This window comes from Condylura cristata, unplaced genomic scaffold, assembly GCF_000260355.1.
Source record: "Condylura cristata isolate star-nosed mole 26May11 unplaced genomic scaffold, ConCri1.0 scaffold00008, whole genome shotgun sequence".
NCBI lineage: Eukaryota > Metazoa > Chordata > Mammalia > Eulipotyphla > Talpidae > Condylura > Condylura cristata.
This window is the reverse complement of record NW_004567109.1, coordinates 4,386,359-4,409,677: the sequence shown is the minus strand read 5'-3', so window position 1 is coordinate 4,409,677 and position 23,319 is coordinate 4,386,359. Positions and strand designations below refer to the sequence as shown.

Below are 23,319 nucleotides of genomic sequence, written 5' to 3'. Positions count from 1 at the left end.
GTGTGGTTGGGGTGGGGCATGAAGGCAGTGAGCTAGAGAGAGCATCCTGCCTGTCTCCTACTGCCCCAGGCCCCGCAGTGGGGCATTCGCCCCGGAGGGAGAAAGGCCACCTTTGTCTTGTTTGGAGGCCAGCTAATGTCCCCTGCACTGTGCTGCTGCAGAAGCTGACAGCCCTTTGATTTATCGCTCCCTGACATGCGCCCCACCGCTGACTAGGCCGCACCAAAATAGACCCGGAGTGCATCAGGAGGTGCTCCCCTGCATACATATGCCCCCGCAAGGCAGAATCTGTGCCGGACAAAGCAGAAACCATTTGCCAGCAAAGAGGATTGTTGAGAAACTGAACAGGTTGGGTCAAGTCCACGTACCGAGGCTCGGGGCCCGGGCAAGCTGCCAGCTTAAGCGTCTGACTTACCACACTGTCCAGATCCCCTCAGGAGTGCCGTGACGAATAACCACGGGGAAGATCAATTTTGAGTCTCTCTGAGAAAAGAACCAGTTAGAGTGTCCATATTATGCCAAAATATGGACTTGACCCTCCCGTGGTAACCTAAGTAGGGAAAAGTTAAAAAAAAAAAAAAAAAGCCTGGTTACTGAGCGGGCTGGGCTCATTCCTGAAGCCTGCCCAGCTTTGCACTTCGCGGTCCTGGGAAATGATACTTGCCTCCTCCGGCCAGCTTGCCCCTGGAAGATTGAAACCCGCCCACCTTCCTCCCTTTGTTGCTCCTGGCTGTGTCTTCGTCCTAAACAGAGACAACCCCACACAACACCCCGGAACTGGCTCCAGAAGAGGCCAATGTGTAGGTGGTGGTCTGTGCTGAAAGAGTGAAGGAAGAAGAGGGGTCACTTTTCCAGACACCCCCTTCCTGAGCTGCATTTCTTTGTCCCAAGGGAGAAAGAGCTTTGGGGGTGGAGTATGGAGATATAGGTGGGAGAAGCCACTGTGGAGCAAATGGGGTCCCTGCCTGAATGTCGCTCCAGGGGCGAGAGGGAGTGGATTTCCCCTGGGGGCGGGGGCTGAGCTGTCCGTCTGTGACACCCCAAAGTGGGTCACGGCGCTGTGCTGACAGATTTCCCTGTCAGCAAGGACGCTGGTTTGGAGCCCAGCCCAGCAAGGGACGTTCGCAGACGCTGGTCACCCCAGCCTGTGGGTGGTAGACAGGGCAGGCGGCCACTAAGGCTCAGACACCGTCTCCCGGTGCCGCTCGAGAACATGTATCTGTCGAAAAGGCATTTGAGTGAGAAACTGTTTTTCTTGAAAAAAATGAGAAACTCATTTTTCTTAAAGCATCTGTCTTGGCTTCAGTTTCCTCCCGCCGGCAGAGTTCCGGATCCGAAATCTCGCAGAAGCCGCCCACTGCGAGTCTGTTGGCCACTGCTGGCCACTCAGCGGTGCCCAGAGCACCACTCCTCAGTGAGGAACAGATTCGACTGGGTGCAGTGGATGGTCAGGGCCATCCCCACACCTGTCCTGGGCACCTTGGCCCCAGCTGCTGGGATGCTGGGTGCTAATGGCTCCCAGGGCCCCTGCGTGTAGGGAATCACCTGTGGCAGCAGGGCAGCCCCTTGTCAGCCCACCCCAGCTGCTCACAGCCACAGCCTCCCCCTGCACCCCGCCTACCCCCCCCCAGGGAGCGCAGACAACACTCTGGCCTCCAGGTGGGTCAAGGCTGCTATAGGCTCTGAGCCCTGTGGGGTCAGCTGAAGTCGGGGCTCTGGCCAGGGAGCTTCTTCACTGCTCTATCCTGGGTTCCGGGGATGCTCCCCCAGTCACCCTGGGCACCTGCAGCCCCACGGCAGGTTCTGTGTCCAGCACACGTGACCTGAGACACCTAATCTGCGTCAGTCTCCTTGATGGACCTGGACAAAACTCAGCCCCGATCTTTCCAGGAAGGCTGTTGTATGTAAGTCACAGTGTAGGTCACAGTGACATCTAGGGCATCTTGGCACTTGGGGGACTGTGAGACAGGCTGCTGTGCCCTTTACATGGGGGATAAGTCAGTGTTTCATTAGTCAGCTTCTCCATGGGTAATGGCCCCCCAGGAATGCAGCCTCAGTGTGCCCGGGTTGGTTGTCCCAAAGGACAGTGGTAGTGGAATATTAGCAAGTGGTGAAAAAGCATGGAGGGACCATGCATTGGGATCCCCAAGTGAAAGGTGACCCCCTGTGTGACCCAGCCCTAGGACATCATGAAGAGGCAACGCCCAGACACCAAAAAGGACAGTGGTGCCAGTGGCTGGGGGCAGGACAGATGAAGAGCGAGAGTGGACTTGAACGGCAGTGGAAGTATTCTGAGGACACGCCAGAATATGGGCACAGTCACTGAGCATTTGCTTAAACTCAGCAGGTCGACCCCTAACGGGGACCCTCATGTCACACATGCCCTGGACAATAACGCGACCACGTAGTTTCCCTCATTGTAACAGCGGTGCTCTCTGGTGGGTCCTGTTGGTTGTTGGGGACGCTTTCCTGGGTCCAGGAGGGGCAAGTAGGAGTTAAATGGGGACTTCTGAATTTCTGCTCAGCTTTCCAGTGAACCTAAAATTGCATTGACATAGAAAGATAACTTTAAAACATACAGTTGTTATCCTCTGGCTCTAAAATTTTATGACTCTATTACTTAAAGAAACATGCTGGTGCCTTGATCTTTAAAATCTGTTTTAAAGCCTCATTTGACTTGTGACTCAAAACCAAATGTTTCAATAGCAGCGTACAGACATGAAAGCTATTAAATTTCCATTCTCATTGAAAAGGTCTTTATACCCATCATGTTTCTATAAACCACAACATAAACATTCGCACTCAAGTAGTTTTTAAATAATAGATGATTAAAAATATTGACAACTCGCTCTTGCTTGCTACAGCCAATACGTCATCTGGTCTGGCGGGGGAGGCCGAGGCGGGGAATTCTGTGATCTCCACGACCTGACTCCCACCAGCCGCCAGCCCTCCCTCCCTCCTGGCGCTGAGCTCTGCGGGAAGTCAGGACTGGCCTGCACCTGCACCCGTTGCCAGGGCCTCACGTCAGGTGGACGGTGAAGGCGTCAGGTCCTGGGACCCACGGATGCCCCTCAGGGCCGGCCCCAGGCTCCTGGCTTCAGGGGCCCTGAGGTGCTTCATGGAAGGGTTGTGTCCCCTGGGAGAAGGGATTGATTTCCCAGAGCTGGTGAGCCAGACGCCCGGGTGTCTGTGGGGGTGTCTGGGGAAGGTAGCATGTGAGTGAGGGTGTGGGAGGGACCCTGTGTAGATCCTGGGGTGCCTCAGGACCCCCGGGCCATAGAGGCCAAGGAGGCTAAATCTCTCGGCCTGGAGCTGTGACGTCCATCTGCTTGAGTCCATGGACAGGAGCCCCGAGACCTGCAGCCTTTCTGCTGTGGCCCTACCTCAGCCTGAGGGCAGCTGGGGGGCCCACTCTGGACCCCTAGGGAGCTGTGTGAGCCAGCCCCCAGCGTGCATCTCTGATCTGCGTCTCTATTTATCCAACTGCTTAGGGAGGGGCCCGGCTTCAGTCCCCGCCACACCAAGGAGGTCACCGCTTACAAGCCCAAGGAGGGGTTGGCTCAGCACAGGTCCAGCTGCTTAAGTCAGGTCCTGGCTCATGGCATAGGCAGCTGAGGCCAGGGGGCTCCGGCGTCCCTGCACAGTGGCCCTTCCAGATTAGGGGAGCTGCCCATGCTGGCACCAAGGTCAGGAGCCAGACTCAAGGACCCCCTGGAGAACCAGAGGAACCAGGCACCCGGACTGAGACACCAGAGTCAGAGAGAGGGCCCTGCCCAGCTGCACTCCCAGCTGGCCCGTGATTCCCAGGTCCCTCCAGGCCTGCTGGCCCCAACTCACCTGGGACAGACCTCCCGGGAGCACGGCCTGCCTCGTCCAGCTCTCACGAGTGGGGGGTCCATGCAGAGACCTCAGGGTGTGCCGGAAGAAGGGCCACATCTGGACGATGGCCGTCAGGGGGTCGAAGGACCGGAGAGAGGACGCAGTTGTGAGCATGGGTGGGGCAGGCCCTTCAGTGAGGCGATGGCCTTCCTCGTCCCTCAGCAGGCCTCTCAGGGCTTGCTCCTGGAGACTGCTGGACCCAGCCGGCCCATCCTGAATGTGCTCCTCAAGGGAACCGGCGCGTCAGGGCGTCTCACCCGAGTGGCAGCAGCGTCTGTCTCCGCGCCCCTCAGGGAAGCAGCTCCTGTCGAGTCTCAGCTCTGGCAACGGTGGCAGGGCCCACCTTACTGACCACAAAGCCAGGGCTGTGCCCCTGCGGCCACCAGGGGAGGGACAGGCCCCCCATGGGTGCACCCATAGACTCGCTCACTTCAGCCCCCCAGGACTAGGCGGTTTCCCCAAAATGACCCCCCCCCCCGCGGAGGGACTTGTGTGGGAGGGGCTGTAGGGAGAGGCCTCTAGGGGTGCTGTGAGGGGGGCTGTGGGGGAGAGAGGCTGCATAGGGGCTGTGAGGGGCCTGTGTGGAGGGAGGCTGTGGGGGTTTCTGCACAACCTCACCCTCAGCCTCCAGCAGTGGGGATCTGAGTGTGAGCTGAGCCAACACGGCCCCTGTTCTGAGTCCCGCTGGTCACCTGACTGGGGAATTGTAGACAGCCCCCCGCAAATGCTGCTGATCCTCCCACCCTAGTGTGAGGGCCTCCAAATCAGGCCCCAAGGCGTGATGACAACTGGTGTCCAGGAGCCAGCAGCCATGTTTCTAAGATGCATCTGAAGACTCAGGTAATCACAGACACGGCAACAGAAGGAAAAGTCAAACACTATATTCAACCTTTAACCAAGATGTAAGAAAATACAATATTAAAAATGGTAAAACGGGCCCTCCCTGGTGGCGCAGCGGGTTAAACACAGCACTGAGAAGCTAAAGCCACTTCCGCATGAGTTCAATTCCCGCCTGCCCCGGAGGTGACCACATGGCGCGGCAGACCTCTCCTGGCCCGCCCGCTGCTCCCCTCAGCAGTGTACTTCGTAGATCTGATCAGGGTAAAAGATAGCTGGCTCTGGACTCCTGATAGCGCTCTGGAGCGCTGGGGGCTTGATTTTTTGCTGCAACTTAAAAATAAAACTTGAATCACAATAGCCCAGGACCCCTGGGTGACTTGCAACCCAAGGGCTCAAACTAATAGCACAAAATGTCAAGCAGTACCACCCCAGGGACACTATTCTCATGCAAAGGATCCTCTTTCTAGAAACATGAAAATTGGTATAACAAGGGATGAAGATGCTGGGCTTGCAGACAAAACGCTTCTTGTAAACGCCAAGCCTGCAATCTGCCATCTGAACTGAAGACCAGGAAAGCTCTGTGGGCCAGGTGGGGGTGCTGCCCCCTGGCGGGGACCCCAAGGAATGAGGGTGTCCTCAGCTGAGGTGGGCACAGCTTTTCAGGCTCAGTCCTCGCCCCTCCTGAGACCCTCAGGGCTGGGGTCTGGCTGCTCTGAGGCCTTTGTCACCTTCCCACCCCCCCACACACACAATCTTCCAGTAGGATCCAGGAGACCCCAGGACATTCCAGAACCCCATGGGCCTGATGTGCTGTGGGCCTCCCTGCTTTTGTCCAGGTGACTGGAGCAGATCTCGGCTCAGGCTGAGGGAAGATTAGGGAGGGGCAGGTCCTGGCCTGAGTCCCCGCTTCCCCCAACAGGCCCGGGGTTGAGTTTCACCACCAGGGGCAGGCCCAGCCCTGGCCTGAAGTGGGAAGGGTTCTCTGGCCTGAGCCTGGTCAGAGAAAACAGCCCTGAAGGGCCCCGTGAGCCTGGAGCCCCATCCAAGACATCCAGATGCCCCGCAGCTCTAAAGTCTGTGCCGGGGTGCCACCCCAGAAGACAGGCGGAGGGCCCCCTGTGTCCAGCTGTGACCGAGGAGGGTCCCAGCAGAGGAGGAGCCCCTTCAAGGAGCAGGGGGTTGGGGGGCAATGGAAGATGAAGCGGATCCTCCCAACTCAGGTGGGGGTTCCGGTGAAACCCCAAATGGACCGAGATGAAGCTGGATGCTGGGCAGGGAGGAGCTGGGCATTGCTCCTGGGACCCTGGAGATGATCTGGACGTGCCCACACGGTTCACACCCAGGCAGCAGGGGCAGAAGGGGCTGTCTCTGGGGGAACTTGAGACCGGAACAGGGAGGGGCCAGGAGCCCCCGTGAGGGCGGGAGGGAGCCCCCTGGTTGCCTGCCAGAAGAGGGTGCGTCCCCCTGGGCAGTGGGGCCAGAGGGGGGAGACTCCCCGTGCGGGGCAGCCCTGGGCGAGGCGGCGGGAGCCAGAGCCTCCCTGGCCGGGCGCTGGGGCGGCGGCAGCAGGAGCAGCGCGCAGGGCACCCTCCCTGCTCTGAGGGCGAGGGCCGCCCCGGGCATGCACCGCCATCCTTGGCCCACCCGGGCCTCCGGCCCCGTGTCCTGGGAGAGGAGAGCGGTGGCCACGCAGTGGGAGGGCCCGTTCCCCTGCAGCTGTGGTTTCGTACTCTTCAGACGGTCCCAGGCGTGGGTCACAGGTAGTTCAGGCTTTTCCTTTGGGGGGCCGCCCCCACCGTTTTCTAAAGTGACTCACCCGTAACGTCCCCTCCACAAAGGATGAGCCTCTTTTCCCGCACACCCTCGCCGACCCCGCCACTTCTGGGCTCCTGTGCAGGCAGTGCAGGCGCAGCACGTGGCCCTGGGTTTTGCTCGAATTCCTCTGGCGAGAAGCGCCTCGCTCCTGGAGCCTGCGGGCTGCGCTGTGCCGTCCTCGGAACCACCAGCAGGGGGCAGTGCGGGCCAAGGCTGCGCCTTTGACTCGCAGGGAGCCCACCCAGGCTTGCCCAGCCCTCCCTGCCTGCTGCAGCTCAGCCCTGTGGGTGAGTCAGGGCTGGGGGCTACGGGCCTGCACCCTCCTCCCGCTGCCCGGACCCGAGGTCAGGTGGACACGATGAAGCCTCCGGGGAGCCTCAGCTCATGGGCCACAGGATCCCACTGGCGCCAGAGGTGGGCAGGGAAGTCTGGATCCATCCCTGAGTCAGGTGAAAACTCAGCCTCGGGCCTCCCTGTAGGTGCCTGCACCCTAGGGGCTCTGTGGGTGCCGTCTCCCTGCTCGCCCTACAGGCCCTGACCCCTGCTGGCTCTACAGGTTTCTTGCTGCTGGTGGATCATGTCCTGCCCCCGGGGAGGATATGCTGAGTCGCTGCAAGGGATTATGGGGAGATTCCCCTGGCTTGGGGCTCTGCACCCCAAGTTGTCACCTCATATTGTTAGAAAGGACTGAGGAGGATTCCCTGACAGGGATGGGGTTCCAGGGGCAGAGGGGACCCAGCGGGACCTCTCTGTGGGGTCCAGCTTCTGTGACAGCCAAAGAGTAGGGAGGTCAAGTGGAAGGATTGTCCCTCTGGAGAAGATGTCCTTTCTCTCCTCTGCTCAGGGTCGCTGCTCAGAGGACGCTAGGGGTCCAGGGACCGGAGCCAGAGCCCCGCTGGGGCGGAGCTCCTCTCTGTCCAACTCAGTGTGCCGGCAGGGCCCCAGGGTAAGTGAGGGGCCAGGTGGGGCACCTTTCACCCAGGTGGGGTGGCTGGGAGGCCTTGCTGGCCTAGGTCCCAGCCCCCCCTCTGACCAGCCTTGGGCTGCAGTGGTGTCATTCTGCTGAGCCACCTGCAGGGGGCAGTGGAGGCCCAAGGCTGAGAATCTTAATCTGACTCTGAGGCCTGGATCCAACCTTGGCCCTCCCTCCCTCCTGGCACTGAGCTCTGCAGGGAGTCAGGACTGGCCTGCACCTGCTCCCGTTGCCAGGGCCCCACGTCAGGTGGACGGTGAGCCTCCCTCTGGGGCCTCAGGTCCTGGGACCCACGGATGCCCCTCAGGGCCGGCCCCAGGCTCCTGGCTTCACAGGGAGGCTGAGGTCCTTGACAAAAGCCCAGCCTGCTGCCCCAGGCCCTGGTGCTCAGGAGGAGCCTGTATTGGGGTGCCCTTAGCTCAGGGTCCCTGAGGTGCTGTCTCCTGGGTTGTGTCTCCTGGGAGAAGGGATTGATTTCCCAGAGCTGGTGAGCCAGACGCCTGGGTGTCTGTGGGGGTGTCTGGAAGGTAGCATGTGAGTGAGGGTGCGGGAGGGGCCCTGTGTAGATCCTGGGGTGCCTCAGGACCTCCGGGCCATAGAGGCCAAGGAGGCTAAATCTCTCGGCCTGGAGCTGTGACGTCTATCTGCTTGAGTCCGTAGACAGGAGCCCTGAGACCTGCAGCCTTTCAGCCGTGGCCCTGCTTCAGCCTGAGGCCAGCTGGGGGGCCCACTCTGGACCCCTAGGGAGCTGTGTGAGCCAGTCCCCACACACCAGGGCTCACCCCAGGACCTTGCACCGTCCGAGAGGTTGACTCAAGGCCTCCATATTAGCCTCCTTGTTCATGGACAAGGCAATGGCAGCCAAGTCAGTCTCATCAATATCACTCGAGCCCCAGAAGAAAAGCAGCGTGCACTGAAACACCGCACGCTGCACACCGGCTCTTAGGGAAATATCCCAAACCGCTTCATTCGGTGACAGCCTGCCAGTGGCTGCAGGCCCCAGAGGCTCCGGCGTCCCTGCCCAGTGGCCCCTCCAGCCCAGGGGCCCTGCCCGCACGGAGCAGGCTCTGGCTGCACGGACACGCGGCTGTTTTCCACTACAGATGCTGCTTTTCCAAAGAAGTTGCACAAATAAGAGTTGAGACGCTCTGCCCACTGCAGGGGTCCCCAGGCGGGTCCCCCACACCTGAGCCCAGACCCCAGGTGGGCCCTGCTTTCACCCTCCCGCCTGGGGGTGCTGTGCTGCTGAGGTGCAAGAGCAGAGACAGTCAGCCCCACCCGGGAGGCGCCCACCTGGGCTGGTGACCGTCAGGTCAGGGCGAGTGTCCTTCAGGGCAGCGGCCCCGGAGACACTGGCCAGTTCTTGCCTTTTGCTTTCTCCTTTACTTGCTAGACTGTGGGTGCAGGTGCTCAAAGCATAGGGAGGAGACCCTTGGAGGAGTTGCTGTGCCCATCACTACTCCTTTGCCAAGTGGAAAACACCTCTTGTCTACTTGTTATTTGTCTCTGGCAGGGTGTGTGGTGGGCTGGAGGAGCGACGAGCCCGCAGGTGACCTGCAGGTGAGTGTCCGTTTCTAGGAGCTGAACCAGCGCAGGGCTCCTCTCTGATGTGAGCAGGACCAACAGGGCAGGCGGGGCTGCCTTCCTCGGAGCCAGACGGGAGAAGGGGGTGCAGAGTTCGCTTCTCAGGAGGGGCTGGGTCCACCTTGGAACATGGTGGACAGACACACCAGGGGAGAGCAAGATTGAGACCCAGAGACCCAAGGAGGTCACGGCCCGGGCAGCAGCTTCACACCGTGTCTGCGGGGCGCAGGCAGAAGAGGACCGGACTCTTGCTGTCAAATCCCGGCAGCGGACACCTCAGGGGTGTCCTCACCCCTTAGACTCCACCTCAGGGGACAGCACGAGCCCTCGATCCTCGGCCAGGACAGCACCTGAGTTCTCCCGTCAGGGGTTCGCCCCTTGCTCTAAAACTGCTCCCCCCAGGCCCTGTTCCCAAACCCTAAAATTATTTGGGATCCCAGAGATGGAGGGGAGACGCGGGTGTCCTCCCCCATTGTGCTCCAGGTGCCCAGGGGCTGGGGTTCCACTGCTCCCCACCTGGCCCCCGCAGGAGCACCCCACAATCCCATGGGCAGGTGCCCAGAGTTTTCCAGGTGGGGCTTGCCGTCAGATCCGTCTCTGCGTTGTATGAGAGCCTCCCGGAGCTACATGCCCAGACGCCAGGCTGAAGAAGCCGCATCATCTCGCTGGGCCTCAGTTTCCCCTGTGTGGAAGGAAGACGGGGAAGCCAGGTTCCTTCCAGGTCCTGTGACATTCTGTCCTTCACACACATCACTCGTGGTCCCAAAAAGCTTTAATGGTGGGGTGGAATAGGAAGGCCGTGAGGGTTTAGAGGGGAGCAGGGACCCCAAAACACAGTCCTAACTCAGGGCCCCCTTGGAGGGACTGGATGGAGAATTCCAGGGCTTTCTGCTTGTCAGACAGTGCTGGGGGGCCCAGTTGGGCCTGCCTGCGTGGGAGGGGGTTCGGGGGGGGCGGCGTCCTCAGAATTTGGGGACAGGGCTCAAACGACGGGGCGGGACAGGGATGGCATGCTCCCGCTGGGACATGGCGCCCAGGGGGTGTCTGGGGTAGGACGAGGTATAAGTGGTCTCCGCCGGGCCATGCAGGGGGGCCAGCCATCGCTGCTTCAGCTGCTCATAGAAACCGTAGTTTGTAGGGGGGCCTGCAAGAGAAACCGGGTGGGGTGAGCAGGGCTTAGAGAAGGACTCTCAGGAGCCGGGGGTGGGGCCTGGGGTTTACCCCCAGGGGCTGGGTGAGGGCCTTGGTTGCCCAGCAAAGGTTATGCTGGCAGCCAGGGGGCTCACTCTGTGGCCCTTTGCATCCCTTCCCCCTTCCCCCTCGCTCTCCCCCTTCCCCTCCTCTTCCTCCTCCCCCTCCCCCTTCCCTCCCCCCCAACAGTTCAGCTTCCGCACCATAAATCCCTTCTACAAATCCATACCAGTGCTGTGGCCTGTGGGCCTGCGGGGGTGGGCTGGGGGGTCCTCTCACGTGCACCCCCTGCCTGGGGATGCTCTTCCCTGCAGACCCTGCCTGGCTCCCTCCTGCTCAGCCCAACCATCTCAAGAAAGAGCACCCTTGTCACTTCACCCAAAGGTGAGATGCACGAATTCCAAGTACCGCTCCCGCCACGGAACTGCCTTCTTGACTCGACTGTACGTAATCTTATGCATTAGTGGTGTCCTATCTGTCTCCCCACTGCATTCTCCGCCACCAAAACTGTCACTGCACTGCTGTGTCCCCAGAGCCAGCAGAACTTGCGGCCAAAGAGTCAGGTGCTGCAGTGCCGCTCTGCCCTGCCCCCGTGCCAGGTGAGGTTGCTGCAGGGCGCAGGTGAGGTTGCTGCATGGCGCAGGTGAGGGCCTCACTGCACGGCCCACACCGTCTGGGCAAAGGCAGGGTGGGCACAGCCGTGGGGGCAAACAGCCCCTCATCTCGGTGCCCCCCGCATCAGGGTAGCCTGTGGGGGGCCAGCACCCCCACCCCCCACGGTCGGCGCCCCTCCCAGCCCCAGCCAAGCACCAACGAGGGGGAAATCGGCCTTCTCCGGGAGCCACAGCTGCTTCTGTCTGCTCCAGGTGCGTCGCGAGGGCACCCCCGGGTTATAGTTGTGCCTGTTGAAATGGTCGTCGTAGGTGCTGACCAGGTAGCGGTGCGCGGGCTCCTGGTGGTGGGTGATCAGGTGTCTGTAGGGGAGCCCCTGGAAGGACAGATGCAGGGGCGGTTACAGGGGGCTGGGGCTGGAGCCAGACGCCGCCGTGGGGGGTGGGCGGAGCGGGGTGCCTGGGCCCCATGGAGACTCGCTTTCTGCCTCACCCCGACACAGCTCACCTCAGTCATGCGTGTGGGCTTAACCATGTTCACTTGCTGGCACGAGGACCCCTCGCCCGTGCCAAGTCAGTCACCCCCAGAATGAGCTATGGGGGCGGACGTGACGCCCACCCAGTGGAAAAGCAAGCGTCAGGCTCTCACTGGCACCCTGGTCTGAAATCGCACCCCGACTCATCTTGAGTCTCTTCCATCCAGGGCCCCTTTCCATGCCTGGCGCGGCCTCTTGTGTGTCAGTGACTGTGGGAAGCGCCAGAGAAACCCCATAAATTGTCTTCTCCTGCAAAGGATTTACAGCTCCCTCAGCTGGAGACACGGGGAGTGACTTCTTTGGTGGGGAGTTATTTACAGGGAGAAGAAAGTCATGTCTCCTTTCTCGGGAGTCTGGCCTCCATCGGCCTTTTCTCAAGAAATCCTCTTGGCTCTGGATGAGAACTCTGGGGGCGGGGCTGATTTACGGGGGTCGGGGTGTGGTAATGTTGATTTCCATGCCCGTCCTCTTGTCTGGAGAGACAGGGAGGTCTGTGTCTGCCCTGGTCTGGAATGCAGGCTGCACCCAATATTTCAAGTGTTGGTGCCATAAATAAGTCAGACCACAATGCCCTAGGGAGACAAAGGGGGTGCACGCAGACATTAAGCAGGGGTTCCCAAGATCTCCATCATCAGGTGTCTGGAGCATATTTCAATGCCCAGGAAAGCAAGTTGGAGGGGTTCCCGTGCACAAAGGGGAGCCCCAGGAGGCATGGCAGTGAGGAGGAGGGTGCCCCACTGCCATCTGATCACATGGGGGGATCTGTTCTCATCAAATACGCCAGTGACAGGGACGCTGCCTCAGAGAGAGCAGCCTGTTACTTAGTTCCCCGGAAGCGGAGGCGTGAGTGACCTCACACAGGGCCACCTGGGGAAGTGCCAGGTCTGGTCAGGGGCCAGGAGGAGGGCAGAGGACTGGCCCAGAGCCCTCAGGGCAACTTCCATGGAAAGAGCAGGCAAGGGGGAGAAGTTTGGGGTCGTGGGGTTGGGACAACTGTCAAGGACTCTGGGCCACCAGTGGTCCAGGGTGACTTAGCAGAGGTGGATATGGGACCTGCATGTGAGCCAGACCCAGGGGGCCTGGTTGCTAGTCTCAGGCGAGGGGTGTCCTCTCTCTAGGGCCACACCAGCCTCAGAAGGGGCCGTCTCTGCAGGGACAGCAAGGATGTGACATGGTAATGCCTCACAGACACTCAAAACCAGGAACACACTGGCCTCGGGGAACGGCAGGTGGGAAGGGTGAGGGGGGTGACCACCCATCTATCCAGGATCCGTTAGGGGAGCAGAGGCCAGGTGGCCGAAGGAGAGGAGTCAGCGGGGGCGGGGGGGGAGGGGAGCTGGCAGACATCACCTGGGTTCAAGCAGCCGCACCCATGTGGTGCCAGGGCCCCAGGCTGGCAATGTGAGCGTCCGGAGGGGCAAATAGCCATCGGGTGTGTGTGTCGGGGGCCGGTCACTTCAATTTGACGTATGCGTGTGCTTGGTCCTTAGTTAGGGGTAGTAAAGGACGCGAAGGTCTTGAGCACAGGACACCCGCTATGCTGGGCTCCTGTGCTCGCCTCCTTAAAGTGTATTTGTGACCTCAGAGCACACTAGCCGTGAAGGCGGCCGGCCCAAAGCATCAGATGGCCTGAGGGTTTCAACCTGAGGACACCAGCGTGGCCCAGGGAGGCCAGCGTAGTCCGAGGGTGTCAACACAGAACTGAAATCGCTGCTGTTTAGCCTGACTTGGATTTCCAAACAGAAGACAGCCTACGGCGGGTGATGACAGGTGTCCAAGTTTGATTTCAACATAGCCACCTGCTCTGGCCTTTATCAAAGGTTCAAACATGCTTGACACCCCCAGGCACCTTTGGTCTGGAAATTAGGGCTCTGGCTGAGCCCACCTCTTGCTGTTCTAAAATGTCCCCATGGCAGCTGGTGCCACTTGTCCTCTGGGCCAACCCTTGGCCAGTGGTAGGGATGCGGGTGAGTTCACCTCCCTGGGCAGCAGGCTGGCAAAATCAGCACTTTGGGGTATGTTCCAGAGCAGGATGGGGCAAGGCTGTAGCCCTGGTGGGGCGGAACATGCTGCTCTCCCAGGGGCCCCCTCCCATTCCTGGGGGAACAGGGTCTGTGTGCAGGGAGCCTCTGGACACTCTACGTAAATTGACAGAGACCTGCACCCTACTCGGTTGCGGGGTTGCTGGGAGGTTGCAGTGTCCTGCTACCCATCCTGTGGGCTGGGGCACACCACCCACAGGGTGTGGGGCGCGGGCTGTGCTGACTGGGCTGACTCTGTGTAGGGACGAACAGGAGGCTGGGGCAGGGGTCATCCACAGCGCAGCTTAACTCATGCTACTTGTGCGTGGCATTCCCTGTGGGGCTCCTCACTAGAGTCACCTTGATTCAGAATCTATCTGGTTCTCTGTTTCCTGTAGCCTTCAGCTGCAAATAAGAGTGAGGCTCTTGGTGGCTCCGGGGCAGAGAAGGGGATGAGGGAGACTCTCTCTGTGCCCCCAAGAAGGATCTAGGCCTAGAAGACGCTGGTGGGTGGTGTCTCCCCAGCTTTGCATAGCCCCCGGCCCAAGTTGGGGGGCCTGCTGTCTCTTACCTCGACTCTCTTCTTCCCGTACCATCTGGAAATCTGGTCTGGCCTGTGGCCTGGGAAAGGGACATAGTCTTTTCTATAAAGGGACTGAGGTGTCTTCTCAGTGGCTTTGGTGAACTGGAAAAACAAATAAATATTCTGGAGCAACCCTGTGACAACTGCTACTTCTCATCTTCTCAAACTTCTGCTGTAGCCCCTTACCTTCAGCCATAGGAAGGTAGCAGAGAAATCTCTGGGTGCATATGAACCCCAGGGCATCTCACATGATGCAGGCTTCATTGTGCCCTCTCCCATCAGCATTCGGAAAGGAGTGGGCTCAGGACCTGGCATTGCCAGGCTGGACACAGGCAGGCCATTATTGGGGTCACCTGGCCATTCTCGCCTCTACACCTGCTCCAGTCCTCACCTTTACTCTCCCTTCTCCTCCCTCTTGCTTGAGTCCTCCCTTTCTTTTTCCTCTCTGTTCTTCACTCTTCCCAATGCCACTCCCCGCCCCATTCCCATGTATTAGATTTTATGATGTTGTTTGATTCATTGTGGTCATTATGTATACTAACAAAACTAACCATTTAACCATTTTTAAGCTCAACGTAATTGAGCACATTAATTATCACCAGAACATTTTCATCATCTCAACTGAAACTCTGTACCCATTAAACTCCCCACCCTTCCCCCAGTCCCTGTTGTCTCTATGAATTTGACTCCTCTAGGTGACTTCTATGTCAGTGGTCGCATACACTGTCTGTGACTGACCTGTTCCACTTAGTGCAGTATCTGAAAGGTTCATCTGATTGTAGCATTTGTCAGAATTGTTTTCCTTTTCAGGGTTGAGTAATATTCCACAGCAGGTAATGTCCCGTTTTGCTTATCTATTCATCTATCGTTGGATTACTTCATTTCCCATCCTGTGGATTGCCATTTTATTATTTTTGGCATTCTTTGATGAAAAAAAGTTTTTAATTTTGATGAATTTATCTATTTTTTCTGTTGATAGTTACCACTGTTTTTGAGTCACAAATAATTGCCAAATTCAAGACCATGAATATATTCTCCAATGTTAGTCCTCTTAGACTTACAAAATTAGGTCTTACAGATAGGTCTTCATCCATTTTGAATTGTGTTTTGTATGTGATGTATAGTAATGGTACAATTTCACTCTTTTGCATGTGGATTTTCATTTATTTTGGTACAGTGTCTCCATTGAAGAATCTTGGATTCTTTGTTGGAAATCATTTGACCAGCTATATGAGGCTTCTTTCCTGAGTTTTTTTTTTCCTATTCCATTGATTTATGTGTCTGCCTTTGTGCCAATATCCCACTATTTGATTATAGTTGTTTTGTAATTCATCTTGAAATCAGAACCTGTGAGCCCTCTCACTGTTCTTCTCCACATTATTTTGGCAATTCAGTCTCTTGAGGGGTCTAATGAATTTTATGATTGATTTTTTTAAATTTCTGCAAACAATTATCATAGGGATTGATTATATTGAATCTGTATTTTGGGGTCATATTATCACATTAATACCTTAGTGATATTAAGTCTTCCAATTCATGAACTTAGGATGTGTTTCCACTTCTGCAATCTTCTTTTATTTCTTTCAACAATGCTTATAGTTTTCAGGGTTTAAGACTTTTGCCTCTTTGGCTAAATTTACTCCTAAGATTTTTCTCTTTTTCATGTTAGTGTAAATACAATTGTTTTCTTAATTTCTTCTTTAGTGTTTATTGTTGGTGGGTAGAAATTCACTGGCTGTTGACTTTGTGTAACACTATTTTGCTAATTTTCTATTGACTTTGTATAACACTACTTAGCTAAATTCCTGTCTACCTTTTAATAGGTATGTATGGGTGTGTGTGATCTTGTGTGTGGTGATAACATCATATCATCTGCAGGCAGAGATAACTTTATTCCTTCCTTTCCAATTTGCTTGCCCTTTATTTCTCTTTATTGTTTCATTGCTCTGGCTAGAAATGTCAATGTTATAGTGAACAGAAATGACAAGAGCACAGTGATAGTAGAAGAAAAGCTCTTGGTCTGTTATCACTGAATATGATGTTAGTTGTGGATTTCAGTAGAAAATCGTGTTTCAGTAGAAAATGCTTAGTAGAATTCACTCATCCACCAAGCCGTAGGCTTTTATTTGAGGCAGGTTTGATTACTGATTCAGTCTCTTTATTTGTTACAGCTCTGTTCAGCATTTCTATTTCTCCATGACCCTTTTTTCAATTTATACTATCCTTCTTTGGTTCTTATAACTTTTTTTTAACTTAAAATCTGTTTGATATCAACATAGTCACCCCACTCTTTTCTGGTTACTATTTGCATGGGATATCTTTTCATGCCCTTTCACTTTCAGTTTATACATGTCCTCAGATAAAGACAGTCTCAGCAAATAGCTGGAACCTGGATTCTTTTTTTTTTTTAATTCTAAGTCTGTCTTTTAATTGACAGCTTAATCTACTTTTTTTTTTTTTTTTACAGAAATGGGGTACAGACCAGAGGCAATGGGTACAGAAACAGTGCGGAGAGCAGAACAGGCAGATTGGCAAAGTACACTGCTGAGAGGAGAAGCGGGCAAGACAGGAGAGGTCTGCTGTGCCTTGTGGGTCAGCTCCACGGCGGGGATAGAACCCTCACTGACGTGGCCACGGCTTGGCTTAGTTTCAGCAGTTCGTTGCTCTAACCCACTGCGCCACCAGGGAGGGACCTACTTACATTTCTTAAAAAGATTTTATTTGGGGCCCTCCCTGGTGGCACAGCATGCTAAAGCTTGAGTTCAATTCCCGCCTGCCCCGGAGGTGACCACAGGGCACGGCAGACCTCTCCTGACCTGCCCACTGCTCCCCTCAGCAGTGTACTTCATTGATCTGCCTGTTCTGCTCCCTGTTCTGTCTCTGGTGAATCCTCTCACCCTCCACATCTCTGGTCTGTACCCCAGATCTATATGAATAAATAAATCTTAAAAATTTTTACTTTATTTTATTATTTTTTAACAGAATAACTAGGATGCAGGCCAGAGGTGTGTGTGGAAGGGATGAGAAGATTCCCCAGAGACAGAGTGGGGAATAGAACAGTACACTGCTGAGGGGAGCAGCGGGTCAACAGGAGGGGTCTGCTGCGCCGTGTGGGTCACCCCCTGGCAGGAAATCCACTCCTCTGCAGGGGCTGCGGAGGTTTCCCTCCTATATAAAACAGTGGCACCAACATAATAATAGTTAATAGTGATATGGGTAGCCGAAAACCATATATTGTTACGAGTGGTGCCTCCTGGCGGGGCCTGCTGGTAAAAAATAGAGCCCCCCAAAAAGGTGCTAAAACTGGGGTGAAAGCAATGAAAAAATTTACCCGGGAGCTCTGCGCATGCGCGAGGGGCTGCGCTGGGCACGCGGCGCTCCTCGCACATGCGCAACAGGAGGCCGAGCTCGCCTCAGCAGCGCCGGTCAAGATGGCGGCAGAGGACTCCCGCGGAGAGGGCTTCGGGGCTGGGCCTTGTGGGCTCGCCATCAAGTGCGGCCTTGTCTGAGTAGTCATTTTGGAAGCGTCTGGTGAGGCCTGGTGGAGAAATGGCGACCCGGAACAGGCACCCTGCCTGGAGACGCCGGGGGACGGGAGACCAGGAGCCGGGCGCAGAGCGTGAGTGTGGCCGCCCTCAGTCCGGTGGTGCGCAGTGGTGGCCAGGGTGGCCTTTGGCGCTGTGCAGGGTGCTCCGGCAGCTCAGGGAGCGCCTTCCAGCAGCCTTTGCTGGGGGAGGCCCCGCCCGGTCTGACAGGAGCTGCTTCCTCATGGCCCACGACGTCATGACGTGTTTGTCCAGGACTGGTCGGTGCAGGAAGGCGTCGGGCAGAGTGAACGGCCATCAGTGGCCTCAGTAACTCAATTTCCCTGGTTTGTTAAATACACCCTTTGGTTGCTAGTCTCAGAACCTGACGTGTCTTGCAGTTGCGTGCGGGTAAAGAGCCCAGACAGTAACCAGGAAACTGCTGGGCAGAGGGACTGGCCAGTGTAGTGGCCCCTGCTGCCCTGTGTCAATAGCGGTGGGTTTGTATTTGTGCCTGTACACACCTGCACAGTCTGGCCTTGCTCCATGTCAACTTTAAAGGCCCCATGAGCATTTTTTCTTTTTTGTGTTAAAACTATGTATGCATACAGAACTGGGGCACCGGCCAGGGGTGCAGGGGTGGTGAGAGGATTCACCAGAGACCGTGGGGGGTAGGACAGGCAGATGGACAAAGTACACTGCTGAGGGGAGCATTGGGCAAGACACACCATGTGGGTCACCTTCCAGGCCAGGGATGTACCTGCCCGAGGCAGCTGTGGCTGGCGTGCAATGCTGCCCTTTAACCTGCAGCACCACCAGGGAGGGCCCACATTTCTTTCTTTGTTTCTTTTTTAAAAAAAGGGATTTATTTATTTATGCACACAAGAACTGGGGTACAGGCCAGAGCTGTAGGGGTTGGAGGGGTGAGAGGTTTCACCAGAGACAGTGGGGAACAGAACAGGCGGATCTACTGAAGCACACTGCTGAGGGGAGCATGGGTGGGACAGGAGAGGTCTCCCGCGCCCTGTGGGTCACCCCCTGGCCAGGGATCAAACTCATGCTGCAGTGACTGCAGACAGCTTCATAGTGGTGAAGCTTTAACCCCTTGTGCCACCAGGGAGGGCCCCCACTAGCGTTTCTTGTAGGGAAGTCTAGTAGTAATACGTCCGCTTAGATTTTGTTTATCTGAGGCTGTTTTAATTTCACCTTCATTTCTGGAGAATAGCTTTGCTAGCTATAGGTTTTCAATTGTAAGACTTTCTCTCTCCCCAGAACTGTAAATATGTCGCCGTCTGAACTGCTGAGAAATCTACTGCATTTATAGATTCCCGTGGAGTTGATAAGTTGTTTTTTCTGGATGCTTTTAAGAGGATCCTATTGACTTTGACTGTTTGTATCTTGCATGGGTGTCTAAACTTACCCTACTTGGAATTCATAGACCTTCCTGCATTTGTCAGTCTTGACTTCACATTTAGGAAGTCTTCAGCCATCATTTATTCAAATAACCTCAGTGCTCCTTCTCTCTCTGTATCCTCCCACAGCGTATACCCCTCAGATTTATTCACTTCAATGACCTGTCTTAAGGTTCTCTGATTCTTCTGTCTGTTGGTGAACTTCACTAACATTTTTTTCAACTGCAGAATTCCTGTTGGATTCCTTTTTATGATTTCTGTCTCCACTGCTATTCTCATTTTGTCCATATATCATTTTTCAGATTTCCTTTTTTTTAAGAATTATTTTAAGTTTTTGTCAAGTACTTCTAATGTCTGTGTAACTTCAAGGACAGTTTCTGCCATTTCATTTTCCTTTTTCATAGAACTGGGGTGCAGGCCAGAGGTGTGGGGGGTGAGAGGACTCACCAGATAGAGTGGGCAAAAACAGGCAGAGCTGCTGAAATACACTGCTGACAGGAGCCGCCGATGAGACAGGAGAGGTCTGCCGTGCCCAGTGTGGGTCAGCTCCATGGCCTGGGCTCAAACTCAGGCCATAGTTGTGATAGCCCCAGGGCCACCTGGGAGGCCCTGCCTTTTCATTTTCTTCCTTGGAAGGTTCACATTTCTTTGTATGCACTTGAAAAAAATAGTCACTTCTCCTAGCCTGGGGGAAGATTGCTTGCTACTAGCTGGGCATGTTCTGAGTCTTAGAGTCAGTCTGGCATGAAAGTTTAAGATCTTTTCGGGATTTTTTGGAGCCTGCAACTTGCCTGATTTTGTGTGTGTGTGTGTGTGTGTGTGTGTGTGTGTGTGTGTGTACACTGCTCAGGCATGCTTTTTTATTTTCCCTGTTTGCACAGTTGCTTTAAAGTACTTTTGGGCCCTCTCTGGTGGCCCAGCGGGTGAAAGTCAGCACCATGAAGCTCGCTGCAGTGGCTTCACCTGGAGTCCGATCCCCTGCCTAGAGGTGACCCACAGGGTGTAGCAGACCCCTATCTCCCCACTGCTGCCCTCGGCAGTGTACTTCGTTGATCTGCCTGTTCTGCACCCCACTCTGTCTCTGGTGAATCCTCTCACTGCTCCTCCACCTCTGGCCCAGTTCTGTATGCATAAATAAATCTTTTAAAAAACTAAAATAAAATAGTTTACTAAGAGTTTCTCCCCTACTTTTACTTGGGATCTTGTATTCTTCTTACCTGAGAAATCTTGTCCCAGGTATTTGCAGCTCTGTAGTCCCCTGGCAACTTTCTCTCCCTGTGACCAACATAACTCCCACGGTTTTCCTAGACTGAAATATAACCATGCCTCTTCCCCCTGTCTAGGCTCTGAGTCAGGCAAAACAGAGGAAATCACTCAGGCAGCCCCAGACAAGTTAGAACACAGCTCACTCCTCCAGGCTTGAGGCGCTGGCCTGCTCCCCCCAACACAGCACTGTGCTTCGTGGGGAGTTTGTGGGGAAAGGACGAGTAAGCCCCTCTGGGAATTTCCTACCAGTCTGAACGGCTTTTGCTAACTTGGGCATTTGAGATTGGTTGCTGTAGACCTTGGCTATTTTCCAAAGCTCCCTAGAAGTTCTTTTAGTGAAATGATAGCTGTTTTTCAGCATTTCCATGGGAAAACAGGGACCTGGAGCTTCCTAGTCTCCCATCCTCCTGATGCCACCATGACCTCACTCTCTATGCAACCCCCTCTGGGTGTGAGCTCAGTCGTGGTGTGAGCAACACCATGTCCCTGGGTGTTGCTGGTCCACAGGACCCAGGGATTGCCTGGCCAGTCCTTCCTGCTCTGGAATTTCCCATACACACACCTGCTCCCCAAACAAGGGCATGGACAATCAGCGGCAACAATGGTCAAGGCCATGGCTGGCCAGAGAGGTGGTGGATGCAAATGCTTTCCGTGAAAACAGCGCTTCATGGCTTTCCAAAGTCACTCCACCTTCCCCACACCACACAGAGGTGTCCATTCTAGCTCATCCTCTCCCACATTTCCCAAAAAGGATGAGGTTGTCTAGAGGTGTCTGCAGAAATTGAAGTGACTCAATCTCGCTTGCCATACATCAAGACCTACGTTTAAGTAGGTCAAGTCAAGCTTCTCCATGGTGTTGAAGTCACGGGGATCCCAAAGGCCTATTTGCTCTGTTTTGATAGTAAAAACTGAGATGCCCAGGCAGGGGCCTGAGGACAGAGCAGGAACCTGAGGGTGGCAGTACCACTCTGGCTGGCACCCGTCAGGGTTCATCACAGCTGCCTCAGCAGTTACTACATTCTGGAATAGTCAGGCCAGAGAGGGCTGAGGTTCTTTGCGTCAAGGTGCAGAGAAATTGGGGGCAGGGAACATCCCCAGCTGCAATAATACCGGCAGCACACAGTTGGCACATCTGCCACGGGACTTTAAGATACAATGGGGACCTTGGTGATTGCTGGGACAGGATCCCCCGGCATGGAGCCAGCGGCTAAGGCCACATTCCTGAGGTGTTGTCATCTGTGGCCCTTGCTTTGGAGACAGTACTGACGTCACAGCCACCCCTTCCTGCCAACCCCCCCCCCCCAAGCCCTCTGCCTTCCTGGGTCCTTACCTTCCTCCTCTCTTCCACCCAGTTTCCAGTAAGTACTCTGCTGGAATACTTGGCCTCGATCTTCCAGCTTGGAGTAGAGAATGACTGTGGATTTGCTGTAGTCCAAAGCTGCATGATAAGGGGGGGACCCTCAAGTTTCTTTGCCTCAGTCTGGTTTAAGGAATCGGGGCTGGGATGGAGATGTTATGCAGTTGCTGGGTTTGGGATACCTTCTTTTTCTTCCCGGCCACCTTCTCACATGGGCAGTAAATGACAGCCTGCCACCTTCACAGGATCCAAGGGCCTAAGAGTCCACTTTCAGTCTGTGGGGAGAGGTGATGGGATCTTGGGTTCCCTGCTGTTGACTGTCTCCGTGGCGATGGACTCTCCATGGTGATAAACACTCTCCTTAAGGGAGCAACTGGCTCTTCAGGAGCAAAATCCACTCTCCAAAATCAAGTCAAATTGGCTACCACCACCACAAACCTGGGGGCTGGGGGAGCCTGGACCCCCCGTTGTCATTCGCTAAGCACCGGCTTCTTTGCTGCACGTTCGTGAGAGAGGTCAGTGCTTTCTACTGTCACTTAAAGAGAGCTCATGTGCCAGCCCCACGCTGAGACAGTAACATGTGCTCACTTGTCGTATCCTGACAGTGCCATGGCGCCCCGTAGGGTACCTGCGTCCGACGAGGGCATTGAGGCACAGGGGAGCAGCTGCCTGAGGCTAAACATAGGAGAACAGAGACTTAGATGCATTCTGTCTGGGGCCCGAATCCTGGCCTCCATCCGTGCCCTCTGCCCTTCATCTCGAGGGCTTCCACGGGGGACCCTGACTTGGTGCCTGGACGGACTCAGTGTGGCGCGTTAGGCCCCTCTTCATCCTTCTTGCTGTGGTCATCCTACTGGGCACATGCTCCACCTTGGGCACTGAGCGGGCTCTGCCACGTATCAGGGATAGGCCAGGACCCCATCCACAGAGCTCAGGGATAAAGGCTGTTGTTTTGCTTATTCCCTTGGAGGGGGGAGATCAGAATAATAAATCCCTAATAATAAACCTATGAACAGAGGACTGGTTCCGTAAAGTTTATAGACATGAACAAGTGGATTGTCCAGTCAAAGTAAATATGCAGATAATCGAATGACAGTGGCCAAAGGCCCACGAAACCAGTATGTGTGTCAGTATCCAGAACCCCAGAGGTGCCTTACATGGCCCCTCCCACTGCACCCCCATTCCTATAGCAATTGCTCTTGTTTGCCGTGTAGGTCAGCTACAAAGGGAGCATTTGAACCACCACTTAGCTGAGCTGGTCTGAGCTCTGGCTCAGTGGCCCCATTGGGTTCAGTCTCGTCTCAATGCAGTAAGTGTTCCTGGGGTTGCCATGTGGCCAGAAGCAGGGTTGCTAGGGGTTCTTGTCCCCAGCCCCATCTCTTGCGGCCAAGTTCTAGGTCAGTGGCCCCAAAATTGTTAAGGGCCCAAATGGCTTTTGAAAGTGTGGGTTATGGACAGTGCTGAAGTTTGGTTGTACCAGCTCCTGAGAACCGACTGCGCTACGACCGCAATATCACAAGGCTGTCGGTCTGTCTGTACCTTGAGGTCAGTCGAGGTGGGAAGATTTACGTCACAGGACTGGCAGACACTGCCTGTCAGGCCCATTATGTTCCTGTAAAGAGAGGCCGTTTACCAGCATGCTGCCGGTTTATTCCAGTATTTATCATGTTAAAGTCAAACTTAAATCAAAATTGCTTATGTCAATTATTTGCGAATATAGCAACGTT

The 23,319-nt window shown here is 55.4% G+C and overlaps 1 protein-coding gene across 1 annotated transcript; it reads right to left on the bottom strand.

Moving 5' to 3' along the window:
* Window positions 1-1,386: 1,386 nt before the first annotated feature.
* On the bottom strand, window positions 1,387-21,679 carry LOC101628144 (chromosome unknown open reading frame, human C1orf158). Its single transcript, XM_012722080.1, has 8 exons — window positions 21,566-21,679; window positions 14,022-14,135; window positions 11,093-11,270; window positions 10,069-10,235; window positions 8,290-8,420; window positions 6,536-6,815; window positions 3,838-4,101; window positions 1,387-1,545 (listed from the first exon to the last, which is right to left on the bottom strand). The coding sequence occupies exons 1-8, from the start codon at window positions 21,677-21,679 to the stop codon at window positions 1,387-1,389; spliced, it is 1,407 nt and encodes a 468-aa protein (XP_012577534.1).
* Window positions 21,680-23,319: the final 1,640 nt, after the last annotated feature.